The following is an 18,760-nucleotide window of genomic DNA, read 5'->3' as shown; positions in this document are numbered from 1 at the left end:
CTCTTTCAACATGGCCCTTCTTCTTGCAATGTTGACATATGGCATCTGGTCTGAACCAGCATCTGGCCTCTGGATGATCGGGCCTTTTGCAGTGTCTGCATGGTCTGTCCCATTTTTTTGAGGCATCAGCTTTGGATTTATCCCTCCAGTTTTTCTTGCCTTTGTAGGCAGCATTACTCGAGCTAGGCTTGCTCTTGGCCTGAAATGCACCCTCCTAGTGCTCATCGATCCTGCTGGCTCTTCTCTGTTCCTGAGCATAAAGAGCATTGATAAAATAAGCTCAGTCAGGGAGATCCTTGTCAAGTCTCTCGAGTCCTCTAAGGAGGATATCTTTGTCTCATATCTCTCTGGTAAAGTAGAGAGAACCTTCTCAACTATCCTTACTTCATCAAACTGCTCACCAAGGAGCCTTATACTGTTTACAATAGCCATTATCATGTCAGAATATTATTTGACAGTTTTCTCTTCTTTCATTTTCAGATTCTCGAAATCCCTTCTCAGATTTAGAAGCTGCTGCTGCCTAGTTCTTTCAGTGCCTTGGAACTCCTCCTTAAGCTTGTCCCAAGCCTGCTTCGAGGTCTCATAGGTCATGATCCTGGTGAAGATCACATCAGAAACACAGTTCTGAATACAGGACATGGCCTTGTGCCTTTTAGTCCTCTCATCTGCATGCTGACGAATCTGAGCCACAGTGGGGTTGGCCCTTAGTGGAGCTGGCTCGATGTTTGTGTTAACAACTTCCCACAGATCAAAGGCCTGCAGGTAAGTCCTCATCTTAACCTGCCATATGTGGAACCCTTCACCATTAAAGACTGGTGGTGCAGCAGGAGAAAAGCCTGATGAAGCCATTTAATTTTCAACAACAGGTCCTCTAAGATGAAAGCTCTTGATACCAATTGTTGGAGTTTGAGAGTACTTTAACCGGGTAAAGTAAGAGTTGCAAACAGAGCACCAGCAGCAACGTAATATACCCGGGTAAAGAATGAAGGAAAAAATGCTTCAAGTTCAAGCTTTAAGAGCAGAAATTGGAAGGAAAATAAGAACAGAACTAAAGCAAAGAAAGAAGGAGCATGAAGAATAGTTGAGAGTATTGATTAAAAAAGAATTGTAGTTTTTTCATACATTCATCATAGGCAGATTGCCATTACATATATCAAAAATAAATAAAAAAACTTACAAGTCAAATTTCTACCTAAACATACACCTACTTCCACTAAGCTTTCCAAATAACAAAACTTAACTTGTACATTAACACAAAGTGGTTAATGACTCCATCAACATCAAATTACATCAATCAAAAAGCTTATAGCAAACTAGACTTCAAAATGAACAAAATATTAGTTCAAATCTAACATCAACACAAAACCAAGGTTGCTGCATGCTTGTCATGAGCCTGCATGGCCAGCTTCCAGCTGCACTTGCTTCATACCAGCTGCATGGAGATCAGCTTCAACAATCTTTTTATTTCTTCCGCTTTTGCAAACTTCTAAACCCTTTCATAGAGGTCAGCTGGATTTTGTGGCTTGTTATCTATGAACGAATACTGAATATGCTCATTCAACACACCCATGATGAAAGCACCAATAGCCCTCCGATCTTTTAAATTTTTTGTATTTAAGGTCGTTGCATGGAAACATTTTATGTACTCCTGTAAAGATTCTCCCTCTTTCTACTTGATTGACATTAAGCCCATTGGCCATTGGCGTACTCTTTATTATCTTGTAAGCGCGGAATCTTCCTAAAAAACATTTGACTTAGCTACGTGAAACTCCTAACAGAGCCTTGTGGCAAAGACAGATACCAATCTTTAGCACTTTACTTAAAGTCGTAGAGGAAACCTTGCACTTCGCAGTATCCGAAGCTCATAGGACATTCATATAGTCATTGTATTGCATTAAATGTGCTCACGGGTCCCTTATTCCTTTAAAGACTTCCTTTGGCACCTTAAACTCTAGGGTAAACCTATAGTTGCAATTTCTAGAGCTTAAGGATCGTTGGAACAAAAAAACTAATCCACATATTAAACGTTTGGCTGTAATGCTTGGACATCCCAACACAAAGCATCCAACTTTCTGTTGCCATGACATTGCATACTTTTTATAGCCCTCCTCCTACAGGGGCATGGTGTTATCATGATGACTTGAATGAACCGATTGCATCTTTTGCACTATCTCCTTATTCTGCTTGAGCTGCTCCTAGTAAAAAAGTTGTTGCTGCCTATATCTGGTGTCTTGCTAGGACATCTGCTTCTTTAAAACGTGTATCTGCTCTTGTAGGCGTACGAGATGTTGTTGGAGAGTCTCCTGGTTAGATGGGTTGGAAATTTCTTAATCAGACAAAAAATTGAGGTTGAAAGCACGATGGGTTTCCTGCTAATCTGAGTTCCCCAAGTTTTCAGGCCGGTTTGTGAAGCAATCCGCGAAGAGATCAAGTTCATCGAAATTATGTATCAATCTGAAAAAGATGTGTCGGGGGATCTCTCATTTGGGTGAGCCATATCGGTTTGTGTTCAATCTGAAAGCCAGAAGTGTGTCCACGCTCACCACACCAATTGTTGATGGCTTCTCTCTCAATCCTACCTTATGGAGGTTATTCTTCATATTTATAAGGTACGATTACTTAATGTGACGTGCTAAGGGTAACTAGAAGACATGCATAACGACACATTACCCCTTTTAGGCTCGACACGTATCCTTAGAGATATCCTTGTTGAGATCACGCAGTGTGCGAGACCATGTTGCGAGGTGCTCAGATGTTGTAGAAAGGAAGGGAGCTGGTAAGTTGACGAATTGCTGGGGTGGCAAGTTGCTAGAGGGTGACGAGCTGCTAGAAGGCGAGCTAGTTCGGGTCAACATATCGAATCTCAGACCAGGTCATGATATATTTTATAGCACGATATAAATTTATATTAAAGTTTGAGGTTTATATTTAAAGATTCCTAAAAGTCTTGTACCGGAGTTGAAAATTTAAAATATATGTTTTAACAAGGACTAAAATCAATTGCAAGTAATGGGGAAAGATTTCATTTTATTTTATTTTTAAACAAAATTATAACTTCAATAATCACCATATCTTAAGTTTCTTTAATTGTTTATATATTTAATTAGTTTGTCTTCTTATTTTTGAATGTTTTGAAATAAATTAATTGAAGTTGATTTTGACATTAAACAAAATCAAAAGAATCTGATTATTTAAACTAAATATTTTATTAATTTTGTAAATTTTAATGATTAAATTTATTAAAATTTTTAGATTTAGAATTAAATTGATAAGATGTTTAATTATTAGAGGTTAAATTTGATATTAGACTAATAAAAAAGTTCATGTAAACTTTTTGTCACTCAACTAACAATAATTAATAAAAAGTGATTAAAATATTTAATTTTAAAAATTAAAGAATTAAATGTCTAAAGTAGAATGAATTATATAGCGAGTATAGTTGTAATTTACATTAACCTAGAAATTGTACGAGATTTGGAAGATGTCACTATTTAGGAAATTATTCCATAAACGGATGTCCAGTTTTCCATTTGTTTGTTAGTTGAAAACAAGGAAAAATAAAGTGGTTAATGCGCATAAATTATTTTATGCACTCTTTTATTATATTATTATGAATTTTTAAATTTTTAATAATATTTTAATAATTTTATATTATTAATATATAATTTTGTAATTTTGTTATTTTAAATCTCGAATTTGGAACTTTAAATTTAAACATAAATTTTAAATCTTGAATTTCGAACTCTAAATTTAGAATTCAATCTAGAACTCAAATTTTTTGGTGTTTAGGATTTGAATTTAAAGTTTAAGTTTAAGATTTAAGATTCGAGTTTCTGATGTTAAAGTTTGTAAAATTTGAAGTTTAGAGTAAAAACTATTAAAATTATGTGTCAATGAAAAAAATAGAAAATACGTATAAATGATGTGATGGAAATTAGTTATAGATAATTTGAGGACTCATTAAGGGTGTGAAAATGTTGGGCTGTCACAATCTGATTTATTGTTTATTGGGGAGAGGAAATTGTGGGGGCTTAAGCTTTGGCCTCCAGGGAACATTCAGAGAGTGAGACGTGGAACATTAAAGTCGAACTTAAATTTTGTTTACTTGATAATTTTATTGATTATATTTGTAAAGGAGAAGATGAGTTTAAATTTAAAAAATAATATAAATAAAAAATCTCGAAAATATAGAAGATAAAAAGAAGAGAGTTAAATTTGATTTTCTTTTTATGAAGAAAATACTTTGGTTTGGAAAACTTGATTTTCAAGCAACACCAATAGTATAGGCTGGATAAGGTTCCATTTATGCTTTAGCAAAGAGAAAAATGAAGAGTAGAATCCAGGAGTTAATTTTTTAAATAAAATAATAAGTCTTTATATAAGAATAAGAATAATAGGTTTATTAATTAAAATTAGTTACCACGTTTTACAAGCCAGGAAGAAATAAATATTAAAAATTAGGCATGCTTTTAACTTTTGCTTTTATCTTTATAATATTTTATTCTTTTAATTGCTTTATTCCCACTTATTAACTACTGCTACACACACACACACACACACATAGTATTCCCCAATAGTTTACACTTAGGACTAACACAAACTTAGCTCCAGAACATATAACCATGCTTATTTATATCTATATTTCTTTCACTTTGTCAGATCACCATGGATTTTTCCAACTACTCAAACTCAATTTCCATCACACTTTTGTTTTCAGATTTTAGGACTGAAACCTGCACAACCTGAACTCTCTTTTCTGCTTTGTTTTTTCCATATTAATTCTCGACATTTTTCCTTGTTCTTTTGTTATCTGTCACTTTTGTGTTTTGTCTGAAGAAAGGAAGGGGAAAAGAATATGAACATCACCAACATAAAAGCATTGGATGGAAGATCAGATCATGTTGTTTGTATCGATTGTCCTACTGAATCTGTGGCATCTTCCCTGGAAAATATGATGGTGGGTAATAATTTTCTGCCATCTACATGTTGCATCTTCAAGACACCAAGCATACTTTACAGGCACAAAGAAGAAGCATACATCCCCAATGCATTTTCATTCGGGCCCTTTCACCATGGCAAACCGAACTTGACTCAGACTGAAAAGATCAAATCCAAGTATCTGCAATGCCTTGTCGCTCGATCACATTCACCGGAAGCGAGGTTGAAGCAGTGCATTGATGTCATCAAAGAGGTCGAGGAAGAGGCTCGGGCATGTTATGCAGGTACAATCGGTTTCAGCCATGATGAATTTGTGAAAATTTTGGTGCTTGATGCGTGCTTTATTGTTGAGCTGTTCCGCAAGGATGCTAAGTTGGTGTCCAAAGATGAGGATGACCCTGTTTTCACCATGTCATGTATGTTGCAGTACTTGTTTCATGATTTGATTTTGCTAGAAAATCAAATACCATGGCTAGTGCTTGAACGCATATTTAGCTTGACTGCTAGTCCAAATGAAGCCAAGTCTCTAGTTGAACTTACCCTTCAGTTCTTTAGTAACATTTTCTCATCTGATGAACATTCCATTGAACCTCACCTTTTTGCCAACCAGGAAATCAAACATATTCTAGACTTATTAAGGAAGTCATTGATTTTACCATACAGTGGTGAAGATAGCCAGCATTGCTTGGGGTGGCAACCCTTTCCTTCTGCCACAAGTATTAAAGAAGCCGGAATTGAGTTTCGAAGAGTTTCATCGAGTAGCATCTTGGATATAAGGTTTAGAAATGGAATCCTTGAAATGCCATCTTTGCTTATCCAAGAAACCACAGAAACCGTTTTCAGGAATCTGATTAGTTTTGAACAATGTTACCCAAATTGTAGTCCTAGAGTCGCATCTTATGTCATTCTTCTAAGTCACCTCATTAACACTTCCAAGGACTTGGACATACTTTGTGGTACCGGAATTATCGACAATTGGCTGATTCCTGAAGACTCGACCAAGTTCTTTAAGGCCTTATATCATGATTCTTATGTGAAAGAGTTCCATTATTTGAGGCTTTGTGAGAACGTGAATGAATATTGTCATCAATGGCAGTCTAGATGGAATGCTTTTTATAAGCATAACTATTTGGGTAAGCCATGGGCTATTGTTTCTGGATTTGCTGTGGCTACCTTTTTGATCCTCACCTTCATACAAACCTACTACATCGTCTTCAAATAAGATCAGGTCTTTCTCAAGGGCTTGGAACATGTTTTATGTAAGAGTAACTGAATTTCTATGTTCATGAAAAAAGTTAATGTTTGTAAAATGTAAAAAGGTAATAAATGTGTATGTGTGTTTCTTGAGTCAATGGCTGCCTCTGCTACTAGGAACATGTGTAAACCCAAGCCTTTTTGCTTTTTTTTTTTTTTTTTGTAAAATCATATTTGAGTAAAAATGTGAACTTGGTGTGCATGTGTACTTGTAGCCTGTTTTTCTGTGCAAAACAATATTAGATTACAAAAGTCTTGTTAGATGACAACTTAATTTTTGTATTTAACGTAAAAATGCAGACAATTGATATCGTTTTCAACTTCACATTATATTCAATTTTGCTGTGCGGCTTGTAACCTGCAATTCCAACCTACACCTTTTCCGTTTACCCTTCAAAAATTTTTAAAATTTTATATTAGTAAAGATAAAATGATACTTTGCCCCCCTAAAAATAAAAAAAAATTAATTTAATTTTTTAAAAATTATAAAGATATAAGCTATTAAAATGGTGAACTTACATTTTTACTATTGTAAAAATTATAATTTAATTTTTCCCTCCCTAAAAAAATTTTCTGCCTTCGCCACTACTTTTATCCAAACCTAAACCTTTGCTCCATTTGTAGGCGACTAACCACTCCCTCCCCTTCGAACAATAACTCCCTTGGGTGATTTACTGGTTTTGATGGCTCCTCCAGACAAATCTCGTGGTGGTAGCAGCTGGTCTTCCATTTTGGAATGATTTGAGCCTCTTCTTTTTTTCGTGAGGCTTACTTGAGTTGTTTTAGCTTGCTTATTTCTCTCTTGGTGTGGGGTTTTTGTATAGGAGGGCCTGATGTTGTACAATGTCTCCATGGAAGTCTCCTGCTGCAGGATGAGAGTTGGTTGTTGCGGTTACAAATGTTGGATGGTTCGGCAGTGCCACTGCCTCCTTAGGCATTGGATTTTATTTTTTTTATGTGTTTTATGCTTAGTTTTTCCTTATTTCTCTTCGTTCTTTGTTTGCTTGTAAGTAAGACTTCCTTGCATTTGTTCTGAATGGCCTAGGGCTTGAATTCAGGAGATTTTTCGCTTCCATAAAAGAAAAGGATTCCATCATTTCATACGAAGATCTATATGAAAAGCAAATTGGTTACCTTTTTACAACATAAAGAAGAAAGAAAGCAACCACGAAATTTTATCATTACAGCTATTGTGCAAATGAAAAACACAACTCTTTTTTGCAATAATACAAATAATAGACGAAAGGCAGTGCTATTCATATTAATAATCAACACTGCTGTCAACAATAATGCCTAAGAAAAGCCTCACGGTGGTAGCTTTCTAGCACTACTCTCACGTTTTAGCTCTAATATTATTCTAGCCACTTAAGGCTCCTCTAATCAGCCTTCAACAACCATTGTTGGAAAAAAGTCACTGAAGGCCTCTCTAGTAGTGATCTCAGCAGTAGTTGCAGCCACACCCTTTATCTTGTTAACGGTAGACCCACCTTTCAAAGTCACGGCAAGTAGTGGACAACAGGGGCAGGGGAGAGGAGCTCTTTAGTGGCAAGCATGAACCCCGTAAGCACAGACGATAATAGTTTTGGACCGAACCCTTTTTTGCTTAGGCCACTTAGAATTTCCAACCCTTTTTTGGCTAATGCCTTCATTGGCACTCCTTAAGACAAAGCCCATGAAACTAGCATTCATTTCTTTAGGAATAGCATTTGAAGTTTCTGCAAATATGAAAGAAATGATTAGTCTTAAAACAATAGTCCAAAACAATAAACTATTGAAGAAGATAACTATGGAAGACAAAATGGGCAACTAATATGTCTAGCTTTTTCTAGATGACCCTTCTAACCTAAGTTTGCCCATTTATTTTGTTGCTTAAGATACTCTTGAAGGGTAGATGCGTTCATGGCCACATCTAGTAGAGGGACATCCAAAGAAGTCTGCTCTTTATCTAAAGAGAGTTAAATTACAAGGATTGAACTATCATTAGACATTTCCTCACCTACAGGTTGTGAGGGGGAAGGTACAACAAACAGTTTTGCAAGCCATGTATCATCAGCAATAATAATGTTAATGCCTTCAAAATTGGCAAGCTCAAAGGACTTAGACCCTCCACTACACTTTTCTTCTTTTTTATCAAGGATCTCAACCACCCTTTAGACATCACCTTTGTTTTCTCTTCCCCCTTCCCCACCCACCGAAGCTTCTCTAGTCAACACAGGTTCAACAACCATTCGACGATCTCAACCACCCTCTAGACATCACCTTGTTTACAAACCTTAGGCCAAGCCATTGCTCTTGCAACCATTCGAGTTGATTCCAAACAACCATACCTCTGTAATGCCCTATAACTGACCCGATCGCCAGGTCGAGGTAAATCAATCCAAGTATATTAACAAAATACTTAATTTAATTAGATACTTAAACAATTCTCAAATTCTGAAATTTGAGTTCCACAAAAACTCTTTATCATACAAATGATAAATTCTTTCAACATTGAAATATTATTAAGTCTAACAATTATTTACAAATTTTAGATTAAAACTTGATACAAATGTTTTGACATAGTCCCTGAGGCGTGGCCTCTAAGGGTGCCCCTCTACATACATGAAACAGTTACTGTGCCCAACACTAGCATCTGACGACATTTGGCTTGGTCCCTCCACTCAATCCTCAAGTCTTCAATTACCCTGCATACAAGCAGTAAATCTCATAAGTTCAGAAGGACTTAGTGAGTTCTTGTAAATTGATATACACATAAAACTTCTTGAAATGTAGAAAAATGAAAATTTGTGCACAGACGTAAACTCCCTATTTTTCCCTGGAAGAAATTATAAACTTCGTGGGTGTAACTGATGCCTTGTTTCCCCTAAGCTAACTACGGGTGGACATAAACTCTAGCCACAACTAAGTTCTATCAAACCTTGCCTCTTATGACTCTTAAACTTGTTTAACTTATCCCAATTTTTTTCCTTGTACCTTCCATTATATGTCTCATCCCTGAATACCCATGTTTGTCATCATGGACTGGCAACACCTATTGGCGTTTTAACCAAGACTTTGCCACAGCGACGGGTCCCTTTAATCTATTCTAAACCCCATAAGGATCACTCGTATTATTTCGACGGTAATGTACTTTTCGATTTATGCTATGCTTGATCCCTTTCTGGAATCAAGTCTCTTTCTAAAATCCTTATTTGTAGATTTGAACTTGAAACTTGGCCGACTGAATTAACGCTCTTTTTTTTTATATTCCTTGACAGACTCGAATTCGTAATGTAACCTTGAAGTAATTTTTTCACCTTAGTCTAAACTTTGTAAGATACCCCAATTAATAGATAGTTCCTAGCAGACTATCTACTGTCTTGGTATCCCTACATGTTCTTCTCTGCACTAAATAGTTCTAATGGATTTCCATTTCTTCCAATAAGTTTCCAATAGGCTTCCACTCAAATTATTCCTCCATGGAATTATTTGATTGATGGTCTTACAACCTTTCCTGAGCTACGAGATCTTATCCTGACATTCTCTTTTTTTGTAGATCCCTGTGGACTTATCGCTCAGACTATTTGCTAGAATCTGCTTCTTTGACTCACTTATTGTACCCAATGTTATATTAACTGCCAACTACTGGTGAACTAATAATGATGGATACTCCATACATTGAAAAGGGTATCACTTCTATTACCTCTGCTTGTTAAGACCATAAATACCAATTCCTTTTTCAACCACTATTTGGCAGATTCCCTTATTATCAAGCTTAGTCTAACAACTTTTCTTATCTTCTTAGTTTGGAATATTTTCTTACTATTCTGTTTACCCGTATTCTCAGATGCACCATATTCATTCAATTGCACTACTCACCACTCGAGTCATACAGTGGTTTCCCTTTTTATGGCCTATCAGTTTCCTGGTTCACCCTCCTCGCGAACTTCTTTTGTTGCCATAGCCCAGCTATGGTCTTACATAATATGATCCTATGTTTACTATTTTGGCAGACTCTATATGTTGCCATAGCTTAGCTATAGTCTTACATAATATGATCTCATGTTTACTGTCTTGGTGGACTTTCGATTAACAGAAATCAATAAATCTCTTTTGAGGTGTCATCCCATAGTACCTATAAATCGCTGTCATAGTGTTGCTCTATAGAGTCGATAAATCATCATCATAGTATCACTTTAGCGAGTCAATCAATAATTGTCGTCGCAATGTCGCTCTATAGAGTCGACCGACCATCGTCTCGGTATCACTCTAGTGAGCCAGTAGATACCATTCCTCGATGATGCCCAAACCCTATTGAATCCCTATTTCAATCCGCCCATTCCTTCAATACACCATTTATTCCTATCATTATCTACACTATCATGGTAAATTCCTCCGTACTCCTTATACAATATAATGATGCATAATACTCATGTCATTACACTTATTACTTATTATTATATCATACCGTTCACAATTGAGAACTTTGTAAATTCATATACATTTAATGACCATCATATACGTTTACATGGTTACCATTCATACTTAGCATACTTATTTACCATTTCCATATATAACATAGTTTCAGACAAGCTCAAACACAAATAGTTCAAACAATGCATTATTAGCGATAAACCCAGGGCCAAAACATAGAAACTCACTTAAACTCCTTCATCCTTATTAGCTTAGCTTTTCCAAATACTGGAGCCTTCATCGTCCTGATAGCTAACCACGACAACCATATATCGGTTAAATAAAAGTCATCCAAACCTTAAAGCCCAAAATCCATTTTATAGAATCTTAGTAAAAAATCTTTACTCTTATATTTCCCTAAATCCACGAGTATGGAAAGATAAGAAAACTTACAAGCTTTTCAATTTATTTACTTCCAGATTTAAATTCACACGTTCACTACTCTATGCAGGGCTCTCTTAAGTTTTCCTCTTATTTGGAATATCTAAAGAAGACAATATAAGGAAAAGGAAAGTTATGAAATAATCGAGGAGAATTCTTTTCTCCATCATAAACATACATAAACCCTAATTTAGAACAGTCTCCATAATCCCTCTAGCCATTCATTGCTAATTATTCTATCCCTCACTAAGGAACCGATAGTTCCAACCCAACCAAACCATAATTAAAATCCAATTATTTGCTCGATAGTTACAAAATTTTCCAAAATTTCTAGTAGAGTCCACCAACTTACCATTTTGTTTGATTAACTCCCAAAACTCCTTTAAATTCGAGTCCTCAAAGAAACCTGAGTGCGGAAACCTCTGTACCTTTCAAAGGTTGATGTCACGAGGTACAACGATGGGATTCCTCTTTCATAAGTGATCGAACTATCTTAGAGCACCCTTATAACCATCTAAGGAGGGTTTGAATGCACATATGTCATATAGGGGTATACTCTACACAACTGGGAACCCAAAGTCTTCCCAAAATTCAACTATACTAGGATGTACTTATTCTTTTCCAAATTCAAGTTATTGGTCTTCCAAAAAAAAAAATTATCTACAGTTAGCCCTTGATGTTTCGTGAAACACAACAGTCCAGGTTGTGTGGTTTGGTATAATTGTGTAAGGTTATAGAGGTTTTGGAAGGCTCTCATATGGGGAATCTCCCATTGTTTGTAGCAGAAGATCAAATACCTCATAATTATCCACCAAGTAGACCTCACAAGTTATTTGGAGACTATGCCATAATAATTGAGATCTATTCAAATGAATGGATGAACAAGAAAATGGAACTTGCCTCTAACACATAGAATAGTAGGTAAAAATCCATTTGTCATGCTTATGCTCGCTCACTGCACTTAGGGCATACTCACCTTTTGGAATGCTAAAATCATATTGAAAATGGTTCAGGTGCAACCCACGATAGAGCAACAACCATTTTATCTCATTCTTGGTAGCAATGCTTTTGAATAACCTTTTGACCACCATTTCCTTCACCATATTTAGAGCCCACTTTGGCTTCCTAATCTGTCGTAATTTGATATGTCAAATTAAGCTTTCCATAACACTTGGGGACATTATTCTCAAGAAATTTATGATTCTTTTACATACTTTTGTTGACTTTTAGTTTTTATCATTAAAAATCATTTTTTTAGTTCTACTCCTTATGAGACTCGAATTAGTAAAATGACGCCATGGGGAACCTAACGATGTGTTTGAGTTGGTGTAGGGAGACGAAAATGGCCCAATCTTAAGGCAAACAACATTCAACATGGGTGTCGTGACATTGATGCTATGGATGTCGTGACACTGAGTCCCTTTGCCTTAAGGGTGCAAGACACCAATAAGAAACCGACCTAGACTGGACTATCGACAAAGTCGTGGCATTAAGTCCAACATTACAAAACTGGGCTTCTGAGGTCGCGATTTCACTGAAAGTTGTGAAGTGAAGAAATCGTGGTCATCACCAAGGATGTTGTGACATCAGTCAGTGGATGTCGTGACATCGAGAACCCCTAGAGCCTTAATTGTGCCACTGTCGAGGGTGTTGTGACACTGAAGCTTGGATGTCGTGACATCATTGCCTGGTGGGGAGAAAATTACTGTAGGGGTAGTCTTTTTTCCAATACAAACCCAAGTCAAAATACACATTTTAAGGGTGATTTTGTCAATGCGGGTTTGAATTTTTCAACTGTTAAAAGACCCTTTTGGTTGTTAGCTTAAAGGAGCCAAATTTATTTGATCTATTTAGCTTAGTTGTTAGTTTTTTTTATTCATTTTTAGGTTTAGGTCATTTTATTTTCTGAGCTTAGTTGGTGTGGATGTTAATTTAGTTAGATTTTTTTATTGTAGCTTGTCACTTCTTTGGCAATTTAATACTCTAGTTAACTTTTTATTTTGATTCCTATTCAAATCTGTTAATATATTTTGTATTTTTTATTTTGATTGAGATTGTTAGTGTAACACCCCGAACCCGAGACCATTGCCAGTGTCGGACACGAGGGGTTAATAAGTCAAGTCCACATATTTTGCCCACCAATTTGACGTTTCCAGTCGGGCTAGAAAACTGCGTCACCGTCGCCTTAAAAATCATATCTCAAGTTTCAAAACTCAGAAACTGGTTTCGTAAATTTTCCCTGAATTTAGACTCATGTATCCATCCATGGATTTATTTCTAGAATTTTTGGTCAGGCCAATTGGTACAGTTTATTAGTTAAAGTCACCCATGTTACAGGGATCGACTGCTCTAACCTTCGCGCATTACAACTTGAATATCTCACTGTACATGGCTTTAATACTGGTACCGTTTGTTTCTAATGAAACTAGACTCAAAATGGAATCTGTACATATAAGGAATGACTCCTAATTCTTTCTGGATAATTTATAGTAAATTTTTAAAGTTGCGAGAGGGGACCCAGAAACCGTTCTGGCCCTGTCTCACAATAGCTTTAATATCTCTTAATATGTAACTCCTATGACCATTTCGTTTCTTCCATATGAAAATAGACTCATCAAGGTTCATTTACATAACTTATTCACTATTTAATACCATTTCTACAAATTTTGGTGATTTTTCACATTCACGTCACTGCAGCTGGCAGCATCTGTTTTTAAGGTAGGTCTTACCTATTTTGTAGTCTCCATGAACCAACTAGTCTTGCCATACATAGGTTCACATATGATCATTTTTAACCATACCCATGGCTGATCATGTGACCAACACTCCCATTTCCAATCCATAATCACATCATGACACCATATATATATACAAACCACAAACGGTCTAAGTTCGTACTTCACTTTTACGAGCCGTTTTCGCATGGCCGTACACATATACATCACAACATAATTGAACCAACAAGGGGTAGTCCTATACATGCCGTTTCAAATTCCAACCAAAATTATACCAAGATGGAGGCTTTGATAGTGTAGATGACTTCGACTTTAATGATCCCGAATCCGATTGCTATCGAGCAAAATCTATAAAACTGAGAGCCAAAGCAACGGGGTAAGCATATTTATGCTTAGTAAGTCTCAAGCAATAAAATCAGCTTTAATTAAAGCAATACATTCACATAACCAAATGCATCATTTCATTAATACACATTCACATAATCATACTTACTTCACCATCCCAACTCTTATGTTCATACGCAAATAACGGCTTCGTTAAGGCCGATAACTCGTTCCATCATAGGAGCGGATATTCATACGCTCTTACTCCTAGCGCGCAAAGCACACACCACACTTACCTTGTTATTGGGAAATTTCACAAGTGCATTAGCTGAAATTTTCCAGCAAGCTTATAATTTTCAAATCACTTACCTTCGAGTTTAACCGGATATAGCTACTCGTTCAAACGCCTTGAGGACATAGCCGGTTATGGTAACCCGCACCAAGGCCTACGGGACTTAACCGGATATCACGATTTGCACAAATGCCTTGGTCTTAGCCGGATTTAACAACTTGCATGAATGCCTTGGTCTTAGCCGGATATAATTACTAGCATAAATGTCCTCGGGACTTAGCCGGATATCACAATTTGCTCATGCACACACATACATCAATGATCATTACACATTCATGTTTCATTCTCGTTACTAAGGCTCAAACACAACCATATTACTAGCATAATCGCCTTCGGGACTTAGCCCGGGTATCATTCAATTGCTCATACACACATAATCAATAATCATTACACATCCCTATTTCATTTCACATAATTCGAGTAGGGTCATTTCTTGAGGACTTACCTCGGATGTTGTCGAACGGCTTTGACGGCTATTCGATCACTATTTCTTTCCCCTTATCGGATTTAGCTCCCCTTTGCTCTTGAGCTTAATTTAACAAATAAATTGGTTTTATCATTTGAGCATCGAAAGAGGAATTCAAGATGCCTAGCCAATATATATGTATACTCATTAGGCATCAAAGTCGCATATGCACAAAATCATGAATCGAACTCAACACATTGGTTAATATTCCTCTTAGCCGAATTTTCTAAGCCAAGAATAGGCATCAATATGTTTGCATCTAACCGAATGCATGCACACCAATTTCCCCTCTTGTGGCCGAATATGCATGTCCATGTTGAGGCCAATTATGCACTTAATACCACACAAAAACAGCATGCATTTTACTAGTTAATGCTTTACATATTGTAGCTCAATACTTATAATATAGCATCAAGCACTCATATGGCCGATTATACTTAGTCATACTTGCACCAAATCAACAATAAATTCCAAGATTTTCACATCATATGTGTACTAGGCCGAATGTACTTGCAATTTCACAAACATTCTTCAACATTTTCTTCTTTAAACAAACATATTTATCACTTACTTCATAACCAAAACATCATGTGCAAACATATATATACATACATGTGCATGGCCGAATTTCAAGGTGTCCATAGCCATCCAAAACACAAATTTTAACTAACATGCAAGAAGCATGAACCATGCTCATGAATGCATCATGGCCGAATACATCACAATCATGCCCCTTTCAACTTCAATCATGGTTAAACAACAAGAAAACTCAATGTCTTACTCAAGATGGCTACAAAGAAATTTCAAGAGTAGACAATCCATCATTGCATGCATCATTAGCAAGCTTCACATTTAGCATGCAATGGCTTTAACACAATAACAACCTTGGCCAAATACCATTTCCATGGCATAACAAGGATTTGAACCATGGCTAACATGAACATCAAGTTAGCAACTAAAACATGCATGAATCTCATGACACAACCTCATACATACCTTAATCTTGGTACAAGTATAGCCAAATCTCCTTCTTGTTCTCTTCCAAACCAAGCATGAAGCAAAACTCCTATCTCCTCCCTTAGTATTTTCGGCCAAAAGGAAAGAACAAGGATGAACAATTTTTTCTTGTTTTTCTTTCACTTGCACGGCAATGGGGGAAGGATGAGCTATTTTTTGATTTTTTGTTTCTCCTCCAACATCATTAATTATTTTATCATTTAATTCATCATGCATTAACAAAACATGTTTCAACATGTTTTCTTTGCCCATAAACCATGTCATGGCCGGCCACTAGCTTCTTTTGGGGAAATTTGACATGCAAATCCTTTATTTTTGCATGCATGAGCAACTAGTCATCACACATTTCCCCATCATACTTTCAAAGTTCACTACTAGGTCCTTTCTAGTGAAATTTACCTTTATAACTCTAAATCGAAACATCAAAGATGTCACACATGAATACACACATATTATAGGCATCGAAATAAATTTTAAATTATTTTCATGCCTCGGTTTTGTGGTCCCGAGACCACATTCCGACTAGGGTCAATTTTGGGCTGTCACAGTCAGTCTTGTTTAGGAACCTTCTTGTTGGAAAATTGGGTTCAAAAAATGTAGCGAAAAATAGGTTTATGGGAAAACTAGAGTTTTAAATTGTTTTCCAAAAACAATAAACACTTACACAATTGTACCTTTATGATTCGTTTAGGATGAATGCTTCGATTGAGTAGTCTTTTCTGCTATCCTCAAGCTCACGTTTATCTAGTGTGAGCTCACTTCGAATCAGAAAATTTTTCACAAAATTACCAGTAAGGAAATTTTGTAATTTTTTTAAACTTTTGGGATCAAGTTGTAAATAATAAAAATATCTCTATAATTTTCTAAAATAAATTTTTCAGAGAATTTTTCTCTACATCTTTTCTTGAATTCAACTTATGAGAATAATGATTCATGCTCTCTTTATATAGGAGAATTTAGAGAGAGTTCAAGTAGGATTAGAATTAATCACATTAATATTAAAATAAAAATATTATCTAAATAAATATTAAATTAATAAAATACTATCTAGATAAATATTAAATTTATTAAAACAATATTATCTTTAGAAAAGTTAATTTGAAATCAAGTTACCTAGAGTCCCACTAGGATTCTAATTTTTCCATTACTCTACCACCGAAAAACCACTGCCACCAACCATTTGTCAATTGTTGGATTGTCGCTGTCGCAACCGCTATGCTCGGCGGTGCCATTGTCAACGCAACTCCCTCGACACCTCAAACCGTCGTTGTTTTGCCTAAATGGGCTTGACTAGTTTGAATGCTATCAGTTCAGTCAAGGCTAATGACTACCAGGCCGGTTCGATCCGGTAACTGATTGGATCATCGACCCAATTTCATACATAGGGCCCAATTCAACAAGTTTTTGGGATTCAATCTCGAGTTTTGGTTCTCAGGTTTAATTTTCGATCACGGGTCCAATTTTCAAGTTCAGTTACCCATTGGGCCAATTGTCTGACTTGAAAATTAATTTCCAAAAGTATCTTATTTATTTTAATTAATTTGATTAATTTAATTTTACTTGATTAAAATTAATTTTCTCAAAAATCATGAGGTTTTCGAAATTAATTTTTCAAGAAAATTCTTTAATCAAATTCTCTAATTGAATAATTCACACGACCACCTAATTTAATTCCATATCGAATAAATTTAATTCCATATCGAATAAATCGAGTCAATTAAATTATTTCCAAAGTTGTATAATTTTCTTCTGATTCAAATGCAATCTGATTGAGCTTTTGTTGAGCTAGCGGAGGGACCAATCAGACATATACATTTAGTCTCGAGCAATTGCAATTATGTCCAGAAGTATCGTTCTGATAATTCACAATTTACTTAATCATAGAGTTAGTCCACAAGAAGCATCATGATTGAAAACTCCTTATTATATACTTTTTACGAAAACAATTCATCTAATTGTTTTGTCCAATGACCTTTCCATGTGTGTGTTACCCTCATATGATATCCTTGATTCCTTTGAGTTAAATCCATTCAGTGAATACAGTCTTATTTTATCTCATTGTCACCATTGTGTCTTCTTAATGATTATTACTAACACTGTCAAGTAATGACTGTGATAAGTTGTTCGTATGAGAACAAGCAACCTGTGGTCACGTTTAATATTTATCAATTCACATATTGCCAGTGAGAGGATTTCATTAACTCTTTAATCGAGTTATGAATTCCATTACTACTAGTAAAGTCATGCCACACACAAGTCATGTACCCAACATACCGACTATCGTCTCTATCATCTTTAGAGCATAAGCCTCCACTTATATAACACCCCTTACCAGTATCCGACGCCGGAACAGGGTACGAGGTATTACTGGACTTGAGTACTTGTAATCATTTAAAACCGAGACATAAAATTTCATCAATTTTAAACTTTTCAAACATATTCAAGACTATCTACATTAAATGACTTTATACAATAGAGTCCTTCAAATAACATAGGTTAGTATTTTAGGCCAGCACCTAGCAACTTAATAATAATTAAACGAGTCCCCATACATGCAAAAGACTTAAAAATACTTTAAAACCTTTATATATCGATCAATATTTTGATAGTGTGATTTAACCTCCAGCGACCTCCAACTCGAGCTAACATCTGCGACACTATAGGAAAAAGGAAAGGAAGGGAGTAAGCATTATAGTTTAGTAAGTAAATATGTAAATATTAATAAACAATACATTATCATACATTAAACAAAGTCACAATATGTTCCCGGAACATTACCATCACAAACACACATACTTTTACTATTACAATTATAAACAGGTTCAAAATAAGCTGTCTAAC

General features: G+C 35.7%; 1 protein-coding gene and 3 long non-coding RNA genes across 4 annotated transcripts; 2 read left to right on the top strand and 2 right to left on the bottom strand.

The window, feature by feature from the left end:
- Nucleotides 1–4,855: 4,855 nt before the first annotated feature.
- Nucleotides 4,856–6,160, top strand: LOC108459867 (UPF0481 protein At3g47200-like). Its single transcript, XM_017759264.2, has one exon. The coding sequence runs from the start codon at nucleotides 4,856–4,858 to the stop codon at nucleotides 6,158–6,160; it is 1,305 nt and encodes a 434-aa protein (XP_017614753.1).
- A 569-nt stretch (nucleotides 6,161–6,729) lies between these two features.
- LOC128291647 (uncharacterized) lies at nucleotides 6,730–7,295 on the top strand. The gene is made up of 2 exons (XR_008281458.1): nucleotides 6,730–6,903; nucleotides 7,017–7,295. It is a non-coding gene; the product is annotated as an uncharacterized LOC128291647 (long non-coding RNA).
- A 48-nt stretch (nucleotides 7,296–7,343) lies between these two features.
- Nucleotides 7,344–8,172, bottom strand: LOC108459632 (uncharacterized). The gene is made up of 2 exons (XR_001867389.2): nucleotides 8,036–8,172; nucleotides 7,344–7,907 (listed from the first exon to the last, which is right to left on the bottom strand). It is a non-coding gene; the product is annotated as an uncharacterized LOC108459632 (long non-coding RNA).
- A 499-nt stretch (nucleotides 8,173–8,671) lies between these two features.
- On the bottom strand, nucleotides 8,672–9,143 carry LOC128291457 (uncharacterized). The gene is made up of 2 exons (XR_008281248.1): nucleotides 8,989–9,143; nucleotides 8,672–8,876 (listed from the first exon to the last, which is right to left on the bottom strand). It is a non-coding gene; the product is annotated as an uncharacterized LOC128291457 (long non-coding RNA).
- Nucleotides 9,144–18,760: the final 9,617 nt, after the last annotated feature.

Source organism: Gossypium arboreum, chromosome 4 (assembly GCF_025698485.1).
Source record: "Gossypium arboreum isolate Shixiya-1 chromosome 4, ASM2569848v2, whole genome shotgun sequence".
NCBI lineage: Eukaryota > Viridiplantae > Streptophyta > Magnoliopsida > Malvales > Malvaceae > Gossypium > Gossypium arboreum.
Note: the sequence above shows the minus strand (reverse complement) of the source record. Positions and strands in the feature narration are given on the sequence as shown.